At 45.6% G+C, this 16,372-nt stretch overlaps 1 protein-coding gene across 3 annotated transcripts in view; it reads right to left on the bottom strand.

Annotated features, from left to right (window-relative positions):
- Window positions 1-16,372, bottom strand: part of CDH13 (cadherin 13) — a 1,106,386-nt gene that overhangs the window by 237,809 nt on the left and 852,205 nt on the right. For all 3 annotated transcript variants that reach the window (XM_073882334.1, XM_073882335.1, XM_025860409.2), the window contains exon 7: window positions 5,163-5,341. In XM_073882334.1, coding sequence (XP_073738435.1) covers window positions 5,163-5,341 — 179 coding nt within the window. The remainder of the gene's footprint in view (window positions 1-5,162; window positions 5,342-16,372) is intronic.

Genomic DNA, 16,372 nt, shown 5'->3' with positions numbered 1-16,372 from the left:
GTGATAGAGTTGGTGGTGCAGCTGTCGTTATCATAGTCATTGCTGATGAGGAAAGGGACTCAGAAGGGTTAAATGACTTGCCCAAGGTCACATAGCTGGCCAGGTAGGAAACTGACTCTCGCAGGCAGCATCCTGCAGAGCAAATTGCACCTTGAAGATATTCAATAAATGCTTTCAGTAACTATAGCCTCAAGGTTGGGAAAGACATTAAGGATATAACCTTTACTGATTAACTGGATCCCTTCTATGACATCCTACCAAGGGCAGTCTGTTCGAATACACCCCACAATGGGGAACTCACTACCCACCTTTACAATTCACTGCTACAACCAATAATGACGGTTATGTTAGCTCGTCTTTAGAACAGTGTACTTTATGTTCTTTGACATACCTGATCCTCACCGACCCATTTGAGGTAGGTGCTATTATTCTCAATTCATAGACGAATAACTCAGGCAAGGAGTGGCCAAATAACTCACTGTTATGGGTTGAACTGGGTTCCCTAAAAAGATATGTTTAGGTCCTGACCCCTTGTACCCATGCATTTGACCTTATTTGAAAATAGCATCTTTTCAAATATAACCGAGTAAAGATGGGTCATTAAGGTGGGTCCTAACCCAGGATGACTGGTGTCTTACGAGAAGACACAGGCATGAGCGGAGGGAAGACACTAGGAAGGCACACAGTCAGAGAAGGACATGCGAGGATGAAGGTGGAGACCGGAGTCCATAAGTCAAGGAAAGCTAAGGATTGCTAGCAACCACCAGAAGCTGGAAGAGGCAAGGAAGGATCCTCCCCTAGAGACTTCAAAGGGAGCCTGGCCCTGCCAACACCCTGATTTCAGATTTCTGGCCTCCAGAACTGTGAGAGAATGAGTTTCTGTTGTTTTAAGCCCCCTGGTTTACTGTACTTTGTTACAGCCAATCCTGGGAAACGAATATGCTCAGCTAGGTGGGAAAACAAACGATGGGGTCAGGTCCCTCCTCTAAGTCGTACACTGAAGCGTGGTCTCCAAAGGCAAGGATTCTTCACCCTGCTGCACATTTGAATCACTTGGGATTTTTTAAAAAACGACTGGTGACTGTGTCCTACCACCTGAGACTCTGATTTTGTGGCTCTAGGCTTCTGCTGGAGCACTGTGGTTTCTAAAGCTCCTCTGCCAAGTTTGAGAACCTCTGTCCTACTTGACTCCATTTCTCACCACGCGGAGACCAGGCAGAACAGATCCACTAAATCCAATGGCATCTATTTGGCAAGGGTGGCCCGTCGAACGGGAAGCCAAGTCAACTGCCGCTCATGGTTAGGAGGAAAAGGAGGGGGTCAGTGATGGGTCCTCAGAAGATGGAGACAGTAGGTGAGCTGCCTTCTAGCATTTTCGCATGACCCAAAGCAGGTGAGCAAACAGGGGGGCTCACTCCTGGCTCTGGGCATGCGCGGTGGGTCCAGAGGCTGCACCACCCCGAGCGCAGCAGGAAATGAACAGCAATGACCGTGCCAGACAGCAGCCTGCACACACAGAGAGATGCCACACATGCCTGCCTCTCTCCCTCACAGCCTTCCTGCCCTTTATTGCTCAATGGATATTTGTTGGGCATCCGTCATGTGCTAAGGACTGGGAATGGGGCAGGGAACGAGACGGACACAATCCCTTTCCTCCTCAGAGTGTGGGGGGGAGCAGATCACTGAGGGCGCCGGCCTCAGTTGGCCCTACTGGAGACATCCTGAGGCGCGAGGTGGGAAGAAAAGGCAACGACCAAGGTGGTGAGACGTTAAAGACCCTTTGCCGGCACCCTTGACTGTCCTCCCTGACACGCTCTGTGATGAAGTACACGTGGGAAGGGTGGGTTCAAAGACAACAGTGCCCTCGGCCTCCCCTGAAGTTTTACCTCACCTTCCAGGGTCCTCCCTGGGGACGTACTCCTTCAAGGAAAGGAACTACATGGAAAAATCAAGGTGAAAAATTTATGTCCTATCAACTGAGCTCACTGCGTCAACCAGGAGGCTTCCAGAGCCGCCACTCCCCACGAGGTGAGGACAAACAAGGGCACAGCATTTCTATAATCCCAGGGGCCCCGGCTCTAGAAGGACTCCCCGACCTATCTGTTTACACACACAGTACTCCACGCATGAGCATGCTGTTTGAGATCCTGAGTCCAAAGGCACGGTAACAAAACAACAATCGGCTTGAATCCTATCAAGGTTTGCAGGTGTCCCAGTGGGATATTGTCTTAAAAATAAATGGTGTGATCACGTTTTCAATGGGCTGCTCAGATGGTCTAGAAGTAGACTTGAAAACCTCACCCAGGACAGGACGCCTACTCAGAAGTTCTCCAGAAATATTGACAAATGATTCCATAAGTCTTCGGTGGGAGCCCATCCTGGGCACTTGATCATAGGAAAGGGGCAGTGAGATTAGAGGTCTGATGTGCAAGATTTGTCCCTTTAAAGATGAGGAACGTGGAGGCACGTTTCAGCCTCTCAGCAAAGTTGCTGGAGAAGCTTACAGCAGCACTAGTAAATAGAGAAGGCTTGCCTACGTTCAGGGACGTTTCTTTCCTTCAGATCACACCGATGTTGCCTGGGTCAGCAGTGAACTCTGGAAACCCTCACAGAAAAGTGACACCCTTTATTCATTTTCATTGATTTTCCATTTTCTGTTAAATTGTGTTTATCTTTTTTGGAGGAAGCCGTTTATGCACTGTGGCCAGAAACGCTTAATTCAGCTCCCATAATTACATACTTATTGGGAGTTAACAAAAACCCAAATGAAGACATCATGAGCTTAAAACACATCTGTCCCCAAAATAACCCTTAAAAATGGAATAATCCATTATATTATCACTTCGGTTTATAAATAGAGACTTACAAAGCATTTCTGTCAGTAGGAAGAGAAGCTGAGCCAGAGAAATCACTGCATTTCGACTTTGCCTTGTAAAAATTTGCAAGTACCTCTGGGAGAATTGGGAAAACTGCTGTGTGCATGTGTGCGCGTGGTGAGTGTCCACACGCGCGTGCACATGCATGCTGGCAGGGAGTAAACAGAGGTGGAAAGTCATTCCTTGCCTCCGCAGGAGATAATACAGCATCGAGCCGTCATGAACATGGGGGCCGGAAAGAGAACAGGACACAACATAGAGGAAGCAGACTCGGTATGTTCCTTTTCCCCCCGCTCTCCTATTTTTGGCTAGCCACAATCACATTTTACAAGTGACAGCCGCGGTTTCGATGCAGATCTTGTCACTTTCTCCCTCCCTTCCAGGAATTCCCATTCCTAGCTATGGATTCCCACCCCCGGAGTGCAGAATCTTAGTGTCATTTCCAACTCATTCTTGCCTGTACCCCCAAAAACGTCTACTGCAGATTTTCAGGAGTGCCCTAAGTGTGGTAGCAGGCAGTGGGGCTCCAGACATGCAAAGGGTCACAGTCTCTGTTCTCCATAGTGTGTGTAGTCAAGGTCAGCACTGCAACCGGAACTTTCGGTGATGGTGACAATATTCTATATCTGTCCTGGCTGACACATGTTTACATTTTCATTTCAATGAATGTAAATTAACCTGCGGTTACTGTGTTGGGCAATATACATCTAGACCCAGAGGAAGGGGATATTCTTTAAGGAAACACATGACAGCTTAAAGGAGCATATGCATACGATGGCTACAGGTAGGTGCAGCCCGAAGCTGGGGGAACACCAAGGCGGTGGAAGACTCCGGTCTCAGGAAGACTCTTCTTTTTCTTTCTTTCTTTCTTTTTTTTTTTTTTTTTAAGAGAGAGGGAGAGAGACAGAGCAAGTGAGGAGGGGCAAAGGGAGAGGAAAAGAGAGAATTTTTCAAGCAGACTCCACATCCAGCGTGGAGCCCAACATGGGGCTCGATCTCATGACCCTTCAGATCATGACCTGAGCCAAAATCAAGATTGGATGCTCAACCGACTAAGCCACCCAGGCTGCCCCTCAGGAAGCCTCTTCTTAAAGGCAGTGGCTCTAACCCAGATTCTTGCGAGAAGCTACAGTGTGGAGAGTCAGAAAGCAGAGAAGGCACTTCTGACCCAAGGATTTGTTTAATCAGAGACATGAGGGGAAAAGGCATGGAGCCCATGAGGGAAACCCAGCAGTTACTGTGGGGCAGGTGGTGCTTGCAGGTCAAGGGTGACGGCAGGGGTCATGTCTGTGGGATGATGTCATGTTGGGAACAAAGAATCCCAGGAAAGGAGCAGACTTAGGGTGGCTGGAGGGGGTGAGGGACAGAGGGGAATCCCTAAGTTGGTTTAATAAACTGTGTTTGAAGGGCCAAGAGTCTCTCCTATTGAGCCCTGTGGGGAGTGGCAGAGTGTGACCTGGGGCCAGGTCCAGGGGGCACACACTGGGGGACATAAGCGGGGCAGGAACACCTGCCCCACGTCCATGGGACTGGGACCACCAGCTCCATCTGACTGTCACATCTCATGTAACTGTCCACATGCGGAAACTGGGTTAAAATGTCCAAAATTTGTGATTTTCAGGAAGGCTGGAAGTTGGAATTTTTTTTTAAACAAATATGAAATCTAAATATTTTGACATAGCAACTAATGGGAAAGCTTGAAAGCACCCTAGGCAAAAACCAAGAGCAAGAGTGTGGACTGACTGAGGTCCCTGGGTCACCTCTAGGTGTCACCTGACCTACAGAATGGGTGAGGGTTCCCAGTGCCAGCCTAAGGTTGAAGCAGGAGAGGTTCTGGGGAAAACAGTGGCGCACACAGCAGAGGGTTTGGGAAAGAAGAGAAGTCAAAACCACCTGTCTCTGTGATCAACCACAAAGCCACCTCCCTCCCCTTTGCCCCTCCTCTACCTCCCTGCTTGCCCTTCCTTCCTTCGTCCCATCCCCTCCCTCTGGCTGATGGGTAAGGAGAGCTAGAGTCCCATCACAAGAGCTCATGAATAAGTGCTTGGTGAGGAAACAGAGGCATTGGGTTGAATGACTACAAATAATTCCTAAGGATGTGGCCTTTTATAGTGTGTGTTTTGGGGGTTTGCATTTCCCTTTATAGATTTCCCTACCCAACCATGGGTAAACATTTCATGTCCACCCCTCCATATAAAGTGCCTTTGCCTGAAGCCCCACACCTTCCCTCCTGTGAAAGCCATGCTCGATTCTCATGAAAAAGAAGATGTGTGTCTTTCGGCTCACCTCCCGGTCCAGCAAGGCAGGTGACACGACAGTGACGATGTCCCCCTTTTCAGGATCGATGTAGAACATGTTTGGAGACGGCTTGTCAGGCGTCTGCTGTCGGATATTGTACCGCAGGAGGGCATTATCTGTGGCTGGGTCGTCCGCATCAAAGGCTGTCATCCGCATCACCATGGTCCCTGAGGCGACAGGACAGAAGGGCAGGAGATGGTCACTCAGGGGACAGTGATGGGCCAGGATACCCACTCCCTGGCAATGGCCATGGACTGATGTGCCAGTTGACTTCCACATTAAAACAGAAAGCATTTCCAGAGCCCTGTTATATTTTTGCTTTTCTTTTGCTCGCCCTCCTCCTTCTGTCACGTTAAAAGACCTGAAATAAAGAAAAGAAATCTTTGCTGTTCAGCAGACTGACAGCTTAATTTTTCCTTCTGCTGATATGCTGTTGATTTGCACGGGCTCTCATTCAATTGTGGATGTGGCTGCATGACAATGGCCTCTATCTTAAAAGCTCTTATTGAATGCCGACTACATGTGGGGCCCGGGTCTGGTGAGGAAGACACAGAAGGGAGCAAAGGCATTCTCTGGTGTTCAGCAGGTCAGAGATTAGTAAGAGAGACAGCATATAAAAAATAATAAACCATAACAAGTGCATTGAAAGAGAGCATTATGAATACACAGGTGAACAACCTCATCTAACCTGGGGTTCAGGAAAGGTCCCTGGTGTAGACATCTAAGAAGTGAGTAGGTGTAAGCAAGGTGAGGGAGAGGGCCCTCCATAGGAAAATATGGGAACATGAACAAATATTCTTTGAGCCCCCACTGGGTGACAGCCACACTGCTGTAGGCACTTAAGATACAAAGACAATGTAGAGATGAAGGTGATGTGGACTACTTGGTTATGTCAACGGTTGATAAGGATGTCAGATACTGGGTCTTGCTCACACACAGCTGACGTGATGAAGAATTGGTGTTAGCCACTTTTGGGGACAATTGAGCAACAACTAGTAAAGAAAAAATACAGTCACCCATTTGGCATCTACCGTCAAGAAACACTTACATATGTCAGTAATGGGTTCCCACAAGGATGTTCCCCATAGGACTATCCATCATGGTGAAAGATTCGGAAACAATCTAACTGTCTAAACAACAGAGGAATTGCTAAGATGATGGGATTCCCCACACTATGAAAAATTTTGTAGCAGTTTGAAAAAGGTTGTAGGTCTAATGTGTTCTGGTATGGAAGGCTCTCCAAGATAGAGTGTTATGTGAAATTATCAGGTTGAAGAATGTTATCCGTAGTATGGCATCATTTTTGTGAACCTGCTTGCACACAGAAAATGCCACAGTACTTTATACATATATTTTGCAGGTACAGTTTATGTCCATAAAAACAAAGCAGGCCTAGAAAAGTGAATTTCAGATCGGTTATGGTGGTATAGGGGAGCAAATCTTGCCATCCCAAGATATGCCTCTTTGGCATATTGATTATTTTAAGCTGGTTATTTTTAAGAAACTGCAGACACAAAGAGAAGGTCTGAAAATCAAGTGGAAGTTACCCCTTTTGTAAGGAACATTTACATTTATGAGGGGAAATCTCCATTTGTGAGGGTATCTCCCTCACTGTATCAATAAGAGGAAGATGAATCTAAATCTCTAGAAACTGTTATCAGTGGAGAAGGCAGGATTTAAATCTGTATAACACCCCTACCCTGTTGACTGTATTTTTCCTAGCCACCTTCCATAACTGACCCCTCCTCCATCTTTAGCTGAAGATGGTATTTAAGGTGATGGCTTTAGCCCTTTCAGGAAATTACTCCATTTGCCTGGGTCTCTCCCATGTATACAGAAGGTATACAGGTTGTTAAACTTTTGTTTGATTTTCTCCTGTTAATCTATCTCATGTCAATTTGATTCTCAGACGAGCCAGAAGAATCTTGAAGGGCAGAGGAAAAATTTTTCCTCCCCAGTAGTGGTTATATCTGGATAAATACAAAGGGGATTGGGATTAAGGACGGTGAGAAGGAGGTAAGACTTTGGCCCAATCAATACTGTTCTGGGGACACCTGGGTGGCTCAGTCGGTTAAGTGGCTGCCTTCGGCCCGGGTCATGATCCCAGGGTCCTGGGATCGAGTCCCACGTCGGGCTCCTTGCTCGGCAGGGAGCCTGCTTCTCCCTCTCTCTCCCTCTGCTTGCGCTCTCTCTGTCAAATAAATAAAATCTTTAAAAAAAATTCCTGTTCTGATCATTTTTACAAGGAGAATGTACTGCTTTTATGATTAAATTTTATTTTTTTGATTAAATTTTAATATAAAAGGATCATAATCATAAATGCTGTTAATCTAAAAAAAATAGCCAGTTATCTTACCAGCAAAATGGGTTATTCAGGAATAGCAAAGAACTGCAACTGAGGATCTGCAAACTACTGCAAAGCCATAGGCAGTCAACAAACAAAGGAGAGTAATGTTATTTTATCATGAAGGAAGAAGTTGGGAGGGGTTGTTTTGAAGGACAGTCCACTGGAGGAAAGTAAGAGTTCAAAGTGATGACAGTTTCTCATTGGCTGAGTTGTAGGTAGGGGTGGTCGATTTCTTGTGTTAGAAGCAATGTACATCCTTCCCTGTTGGGACTGGTAATTGATGATTCTTTCTTGTTGATGATTCTTCTGTTGGGTCTGTAATTGACAATTCTCCTTGTAATTGGCATGGAGTGGTGCACTCCCCTTTCCAACTTTCCCCTTGCCAGCCTCCCTGCTCCACTTTAGTGAGGTTTCCCTGTATTGATCTTACAAACCCAGTAGAAGCATGGGCTAGAGCAGAATCAAGCACATTTGCCTGCTGGTCTTGACAATTGTGAGCTATCGTATTTGGCTCAGAGCAACCTGCCCAACTATGATTTTTCACTGTAGTTTACTCTTCTAAGAATATAGGGACCACCTGTGGATTCTGACCCATTCTGGAGCCACAAAATGTGAACTAATGGGTAAGAGATGAAAGAAGTACGGTCCTATAGTTCCCAGCAGAAATATTCACGTGCAGAAAATGTCGAACTTTAAGGAAACAAAAAATTCCTCTGGCTCAGGTGCCATCCTGGTATTCCTTTCCTGTCTATAACAGTGCTCCTCAGACCATCAGAGGCACTTTATTTTTTCCCACAATTGGAATCAGATTATCAGCCATTAGGTCCGATTGATCAGGCAGACAAGGGGATCTGACCACCCTAAATTTGGATAGATTTCTAAGGCAGTCTCAGTGTTGCCATGAGGCCAGAGGCTTCAGGCACATTTTTCTATCCTACCGTGTTTCTTTGCCCTTCTTTGTTTCTTTGTGAAATTGTCACAAGGCAAACCTTGGGGTCCAGTGCGAGCAGAGATACTGCTTGGCTTATACATTCCCCTTGTCTTGCCCCTTATCTTTGGAAAATATCAGCAAACAATATGGCACTTTGTTTCCCACTGAGGCTCACAATGGAATCAGGGTCTTTTCTCAACCTGATGGTCTAGGCAGCCTCTCCCGGTCTAGGAGCATTAGTGTGAGGGGGTGACGCTTAATTGCCTCCCTGGTCTAGGAGAACAGGATTCCCCCATGAGGATCCTGTCAGAAATCAGAGGCAACTTTCAGGCCTACAGACTCACCATGGACGTACTAAGTGAGCTCCTTGGGGCCAGAGGCATGCAGGAGGCCTCAACACTATCGATTCCACAAGAAATGGTCTCTGGTTAAGTGTGCATGACCCAGTGCCTCGCACTTTGTTAATGTCTAACGAATTCGTGACTGATGGAACCTCTGCCCTACTTCATCTGCTTTTAATTGAAGTCAGAGACGAACAAGCATAAAAATATGTATAAAAATATGTATAAAAAAAGTATAAAAATGAAGTCGTCACGACTTGCACGAAAAAGACGAGAGGAAGAAAATAAGACCTCTGAGGCTAATGAATTTTCACTTTTCACCAGGAAAGTCACTGATGATGTCTTTTTGCATTATTATTGTTACAGATTTCATAACATGCTAGGACAAAAGGGTATCTTGGAATATCCTCATGTTTATCCAGAAAATGCTTTTTATTTTAATGAATGGTTCAGGAGCAAAGGAACTTGGTCTTATGCGTTGCCTCTGTCTTAGCCCAGATGTGGGTACAGAACAGGATTTCTGAGGCCCGCCTCCATGGAGACTGAATGGTGCCAAAGTCACGTAAGTAGGTTTGTAGCATTGAAGGAAACGACTCTGGGGTAACGCTGAGGTTCAACTCTTGCAGTGTGAACACGGGCAAGTTTATTCAGCCCTACGCAAGCCTTGGTTTGCAACAAGAGGATATCAGTGACACCTTCGTCTTTGGTCTCTGTAAGTGTTTCATGGGATACTGTATTAAAGAACTTGGTATAATGCCCGCACATTAGTGTTTGAGGAGGATGCCTTTTCTTATCAAACCTGCTCTAGGTTCTAAGCCATAATGACAGTGCAGGCGATGGCCTCGGACAACGCAGCTGTCCACAGGACCTGGTACCCGCTGCAGCAGGGTGAGCCCGGGGGCCGATCGCCTCTGAGTTGCCCTGCCTCACCCTCTCCCTTCCACCCTGCCCAGAGGGGGTGCTACTGTGGAGATCACAACTCTCTGCTAACACATACACACGTGCGTGTGCTCACGCACACACATTCTGTAGCCTACTCGGCCTCTCTGTGTGATACTCTATAGTTTTCCTCTACAATCAAGGTTCTATCCCGAGTCCCAGTCCCTCTGCTGGGCCCAACACCCTGCTCTTGACAGCCCCTCCCCTGGGGGCTGGATCATGATGTTCATACCTCTCGGTTCTGCAAGGGCAGATAAACCTCCTACACCAGCGTTTCCTAAACTGTATCCAAGGAACTCTGGTTCCATGGGATCAGCAGAGAAACCAAGTTGGGAAATATGCAATAACCAGAGTTAAGCAAGTTTCTATCCTGGAGGACCTCTTAGTGTCCTTAGTAAGCAAATGCATATTGTAAATCTCCAAGACAGAATAGAATTGGTAGCATTTCCCTAACTTCTCTGTTGATAGAACTTCTTCATTTTAAGAACATCTTTATGTGATGGGCCACCTGGTCCTAAATTTGAGTTCTTGGAGGGTATAGGCTGTGTTTTGTTCATCTTTATAAGCTCTGCATCTGACATGGAGGAGGTCCTTTGTCAATGTTGAGTAGAATTGCATCCTTACAGTTCACTCAAGCTTTGTCTTATTTTGCACTAACCAGAAACCATGAAGAACTTGTTACTGAGAAGAGTGAACAACATTGTCTGGACATTTTTCACAACCAGGCATGCTTTCCTACCACCTCTGAACACTTTTTTGCTCCTTGGAGGCTCTTGTTGGAATTGGATTCAGCAGGCTGACATTCAGCAGATAGGCACCTGTGCCTTACCCTTTGCCTGAGCCCACACCCTGGATCTCAGAAGAAGGGCTCTCTCACTTCCATCAGCCCAGTGGCTTCCCCATCCATGCTTATCTTGTGCCTACTGTGCTTCCTGATGGCAGAGAAAAGATAATTATATGACAGACATGTGTGTGGGTCTTCTGAAATACACTTCTGCCTTTACCCCCCGTCACAATATTCTCCTGAGTGTCAAAGTAAATGATAATCACCCTGTCACTCCCAGATGAACTAGCAACGGCCCTTCCAGAGCAAATAAAAGAATTATAGGCTGCTACTTGAAAGTCTCAAGTAGGGCTGTCATTTTCTTTGGTCGAAGGACATGGCCACTGACATGACAGGCTAATAAAAAATTATGATTGTTTTGTCTGGGTCAGATAGCCCCTTCCTCTTGGATGCATACCTCTGATTAAAGAAAGTGCCACCTGTTGTTAGAACCTTAAGGGCTGGTGTTGGAAACTTGGCTTCCCTGTGACTTCAAGAACAGCCATACCCGTGGGGAGTGGAGAGCAGATCCCAAGGCGAGGGGCTGCTTATGACTTCAGTGAAAGGTCAACCTGTCTCAGATGTGGGAGTCTCTAAAATGTGGCTCACCCTGGGCCACAGGCAACAGAATTATTCTATTCTGGAATTTTCTCTGACCTCATCCCCAAACATCTTCTTCACAGGATCAAAATTGTCAGACTCCTTTTTTGAAAACCATATTCCCATAAGCAAATAGTATATTGAGACACGGACATTCAGATCTGTACTTGGCACCAGATTTCTGATAGCATGGTTGGGGCCACTGCATGCTTTCCAGGGAGATGCGTAATACAAAACCCAAGATGATCAGAGGTGGCAGACGTCACCAAGGGAGCCCCTGAGATGTGACAAAATGGCACATTGTTGAAAAAGCATCCAAGTCACAAGAGGAGTTAGTGCATTCTGATACCACCTGGGACAGAGGGCATTCCAGGACCGTCCTGGGCAAACTGGAAGGAGCTTGTCACCAACCGACCAAGTTTGCTTGCAGACACAGACACATCTCCTGGCCACGAGTGTCAGAGTATGCATGTGAGAAGTATTGCAGAATGTGACTTTGGTGACACGGGCCCCGGTGCCCATCCCACTCACCCTGCCACACCACTCTGGGATTGCTTACTGACCACACAGGGGGACAGATCCCAGCTGTCCTCTCCAGTCCTTAATGGTGAGGAGGGAGAAGGAGGTGTGCAAATGCAAAGTGGAGCAGGGCTAGAGGTGGGGTTTTAGATCCTGGCCTCACCATTTACCAGCGGGGCCTCCTTGGGTCAATTCCTTTGCTTCATCAAACCTCAGCCTCTCCATTCACAAAACTAACCCCCATAATGGGCTGTGTGAGCACTGAATGTATTAATGCAGTGTGTCTCAACTTTTTTTTTTTTTTTATTACCCAACCCTCCCATCCAGAGCCTTTTTAGACATTTTTTTCCCTACTTGCCCCGCCCCCCCCGCCCACCTCCTGCCGCCCTGCCATGGATGTCCTGTATATCTAATCATGGACTCTGACTCTTTGGAGGGTCACAAACCATTGCAATATCCAATATTTTTAATGTGCCCCCAAGCACCAATTTTCCTCTCCTCGGGGTGATACGGTCTCCACTGAGAGTGTACAAATTAATGAATATAAACTCCAATGCCTGGGTGATGGGAAATACTCAAGGGATGTTAAATTTTATTGTTATGTTTATTGACTGCTGCAATTTGCTGCTCCATTCTGGGGGGACTCACTGCTGTGCATGACGGTGATGAGCAAAACCTTGTGGGACCCAACCACGAACAGGGCAACTCATACTCGTTCTAGGACTCACTCAGCATCTACAGAAGTGGGGATTAATTAAATTCTCCTAAGGAAACAACTCCTTTTTTCCCTCAGACAAGCCTAGCGACTTCTGTTGAGCGCATGCATGCATGAATCAGCTTCCTCTGGTCTTGTCAATGTTTCCACATATACAGGATTAATAGGGAAACTGTCAAATGATTAGTTGACAAAAGATAACCACAGCAACTTGATAGGTATCCAGAGGCAGCGCACATTCTGCAGTGCATGCATTCCTGGAAAGTCACCCATGTAATGAATCATGAATAATGTCTTATTTTCCCATTGACCTACATTAGCATTTCATACCTGCTTTATCTTCATTTGAGGGGGTGTCCAATTGGAAGCTGCTCCTCATAATTCACTTTAAGTTTTTCTGCTTATCTTTCAAGCACTCGCAGGTGGAGTGGGAGAAAGAGGTTGGCTTTCTGCTCTGGGTGTGGAGACTATTAAAGAAAGCCCTGCTCAGAGCGGGCAGGTCCCTGAGACCTAAGGCAAGCCTGGGAGACTTACCTTCATCACTGTTGCTTCTCTGGGGGGCCTTTCCCTCTGTCCCCCCATTATCTAGGGACTGTCATTCATCAGCACAGATTCCTCTCACATTTTGCATATGGCGATCAGGCTGTGCATTAGATCCAGAAAGTTCTTGACGATGAGAGTTTTGATGAAGATGCCAATGACCTATAGCCTTTCCTCTGACAGCAGCCCGGTCCCATTGGCCTTGAGGGTGTGACTCTCTGACCCCATTCCCAGAGTGAGGTAGGGAGCTGGGCCAGGAGGAAGAAGCTCAAATGCCCACTCAACGCCCACATGGGTAACCTGACATGAGTAAAGTGACTTCAAGACAATTGGGAGTGGTGTAGTCTGTGGCAAACTGGAGGGTCATGTCCTGCCTAAGGGGCAGCTGCCTTTTAGCTTAAGGTAATTGCTGCATTTCTCAAATACGAGTTTGGAGAGGCCAGATCTTTTGGTTTTTCAAGAAAAGATGGGAATTTGAATTTGCATATAACCTATCAAAATATTTACACATTGGCCACCAGTTCAAATTTTTAAAAAATAAAAGATCACTGAGTGAGACAAGAAGGCCAAACAAAACAGGTTATGGCTCACCAGTTTTCAGCTTTTGACCTTGACTGTCAGAAGAGCCAATTGTTTTCCTCAAGGACATGAGCTAAATGATGTTAATGCGTTGTATGTTGTATGTTAATGCGTTGTATGTTGTATGTTAATGTAAATGAGCTAAATGTGTCCGTTGGTGATAAATTCCAACTTAAGAAATGGTGCACCTGCTATAAAGTTTGCCCTTCTTCCTTCCACCTCCCTTTTGGAACAGGAAAGTCTTCTCCTGTGGTCCCAGGACCCAGCAAAACAGGAAGCAGGAGAGACATGATGATAGCACATCACCTGATTTACGTTTCATGCATTAACTTACTCGATCCCATATGAACCACGGGAGGCATGTCATATACGTGGTGAGCCAATTGTGCAGATGATGAAATCAGGACTGAGAAGGCCACACAGCTAATGACCCCACCAGCCAGGATCTGAACTCTGCTTTGCTAGAGGAACAATGGCCCAAACTATGAGTTTCTGTTTAGTACTCATTCTTCCTTTGTTCCTGATTTTAGCTGGCCACGCTGCTGACTAGCTCAGCACTCGATATCTCAGCTTCTCTGGCAGTTAGTGTGGCCATGGTCTAAGGGTTAGACAATGAGATATAACTACAGGCATCGTGTGTGAAACCCCATGTTAAGATTCCTTAAAGGGGCCTCAACCACGAGATGTGCACTTTGTAACACCCCCTTTCCTCCCTTCCTGCTACCCGGAATGCAGATGTGATGACTATAGTCTTAGCAGCCCTTTTGGACCACGAGGTGGCCCTTTGACTAGAAGCTCCAGGATGGGAAGATAGAGCAGAAAGACAGAAGGGATCTGAGTCCCTGAGTCTCTGATGACCGTGGAGCTTCCAGGAAAGCCTGGAATGCCTCCCTCCAGCTTTGTTTACATAAGCAAGAAATAAATGAGAGAAAAGTCAAATCCCATCTTGTTTGGAGCTTCGGTTTACTGTTCCATGCAAGCCACAGCTAATCTTCTCTGATAAAGGCAGGAAGTAAAGATGGAAGAAAACAAATAAATATATTTTATTAAATTGTATTACCCTAGAAAGTAAGTTTTGTTGCTTTAGCCTAGAGCTAGATGACACTGTTCTAGAGAAAAGTAGAAACATCCAGGCAATTCCTCATGGATTTTCAAATATTTCGATTGGTTTCCACTCATTTCAAATGCCTTGAATCCAGAAACAGCCTTTGAGGGAGTCAGATTGTACCATTAGAGGCCCCAGCGAATTACACCTCCTTGTAACCACACTTTCATATTGTCCCTTCCGCACTGACTGTGGGCTTAGCCATGTGACTTCCTGTGGCCAGTGGAAACGTATAAGCAGAGGCGTAAAAGGACTTGTGCATTGGAACGTGTCCTCCTGGAGCCTGGCTGCCATTTGAAGATATCTGGGCTGTCCAGCTGGAGGAGCCACGTGTCTGGGATTTAAAGCTCACTGGCTGCCATGCCCAGCTAACCATCGGACATATAAGTTGAGGCCACCTTGGATCATCCCGCCCCAGTTGAGCTTCCAGATGACAGTAGCTATGTCGACATGGAAAACCTCAGGCGGTACCAACAAGAGAACCATCCAACTGAACCCGTCTCAAATGGCAAAATTATGAGCAAACAAATGGTTGTGTTTCAAGCCACCAAGTTTTGATGTTTTTCATTTTACAGCAACAGATAACTGGTAAGGAGGTATAAGTGGATTGATCTTCACATGCAAGCTAGAAAATATCGTATAATTTTAAAAATAGAGTTTATTTTTCATGTGGGGTTGCCATTTAAAATAACCAACTAGCACAGCATATTTGGAGGGTACACCAAAGTAAAAAGGGACAGCTGCAGGCAAAAAAAACCCAATGAGAATAAAATGCAACCCACTTCCCAGATGTTGGGCTTTGGGGGCCACCAATGATGTCACAGCAAAATCATGCAGTATGTTGACCACTGAGCATTTCAGTTGACTAATGATTTTTCCCCCCAGAACAGCGCAAAATCAAACTGGCATGAAGTATAAACTCCAGATGCAGATTTGAGTTGATTAAGTACCTTCCAGTAGGAAGACAGCCCTGTTCTTACAAATGAGAACATCTTGAATTTCAGACAGTTGCTCGTTCCTTTAATAGCGGCCACAAGCATCTATGTGCAGCCGTGGGTACCACAGGCTCGGTCTGAAAGGCGATAGACTTCTCAGATTTACCTTACCTCCCTGGAGCTAGTTGGTTTTTTTAAGTACAGACTGACAGTCAAATATGTAATAAGTTATGACAAGTTGAGCAATGGTTGTCTCCCATCTGTTTTCAAAGGTTGTTTATTTTTATACTGATAAAGAGATGGTGGTCACAGAACCACCTTATGATTATTTTAATCTTTTGGTTTCTCCTGCTCATCAATTTTCATGGCACCTTTGCCCTACTTTTCTGGCAAGCTGCTGCTTAATTGAGCTGCAGCAGGCCAGATTTTAGGCAAGAAAATGGGTTTTTGAAATGTAAGGTAACATATGGCTAAAACTGGGGTCCCTCCTATCAGGATTCACTTTAGCGCCTTAATTTCTTGATTTCATCCAGAATTTTAAGGTAATATTTTTCTCACAACCTTTTAAAAAATTCTATTTAATCTTTTTATCTGTCCTTCCTTTTTATGCAGCTCTTTTAGAAGGATACAGGGTACTCTGCTGAATTATCTGATCTTGCCTAAAACACTTCAAAAAAGCAATGTTAAGTGGAATATCTATCCCTAATATTCCAAAGTAATAAGAAATCTTTGTATTGGATTTGCATAAAGTAGCCCAAATTCTCAAATATGAAACTGTATTTCTATAAAACTTTAGAAAAAAAAACAAAAGGAAATTGTGTATT

This window comes from Callorhinus ursinus, unplaced genomic scaffold (genome assembly GCF_003265705.2).
Source record: "Callorhinus ursinus isolate GAN/ISIS: 27379988/994484 unplaced genomic scaffold, GSC_fseal_2.0 scaffold46, whole genome shotgun sequence".
Lineage (NCBI taxonomy): Eukaryota > Metazoa > Chordata > Mammalia > Carnivora > Otariidae > Callorhinus > Callorhinus ursinus.
This window is presented reverse-complemented; position numbering and strand designations above follow the sequence as displayed.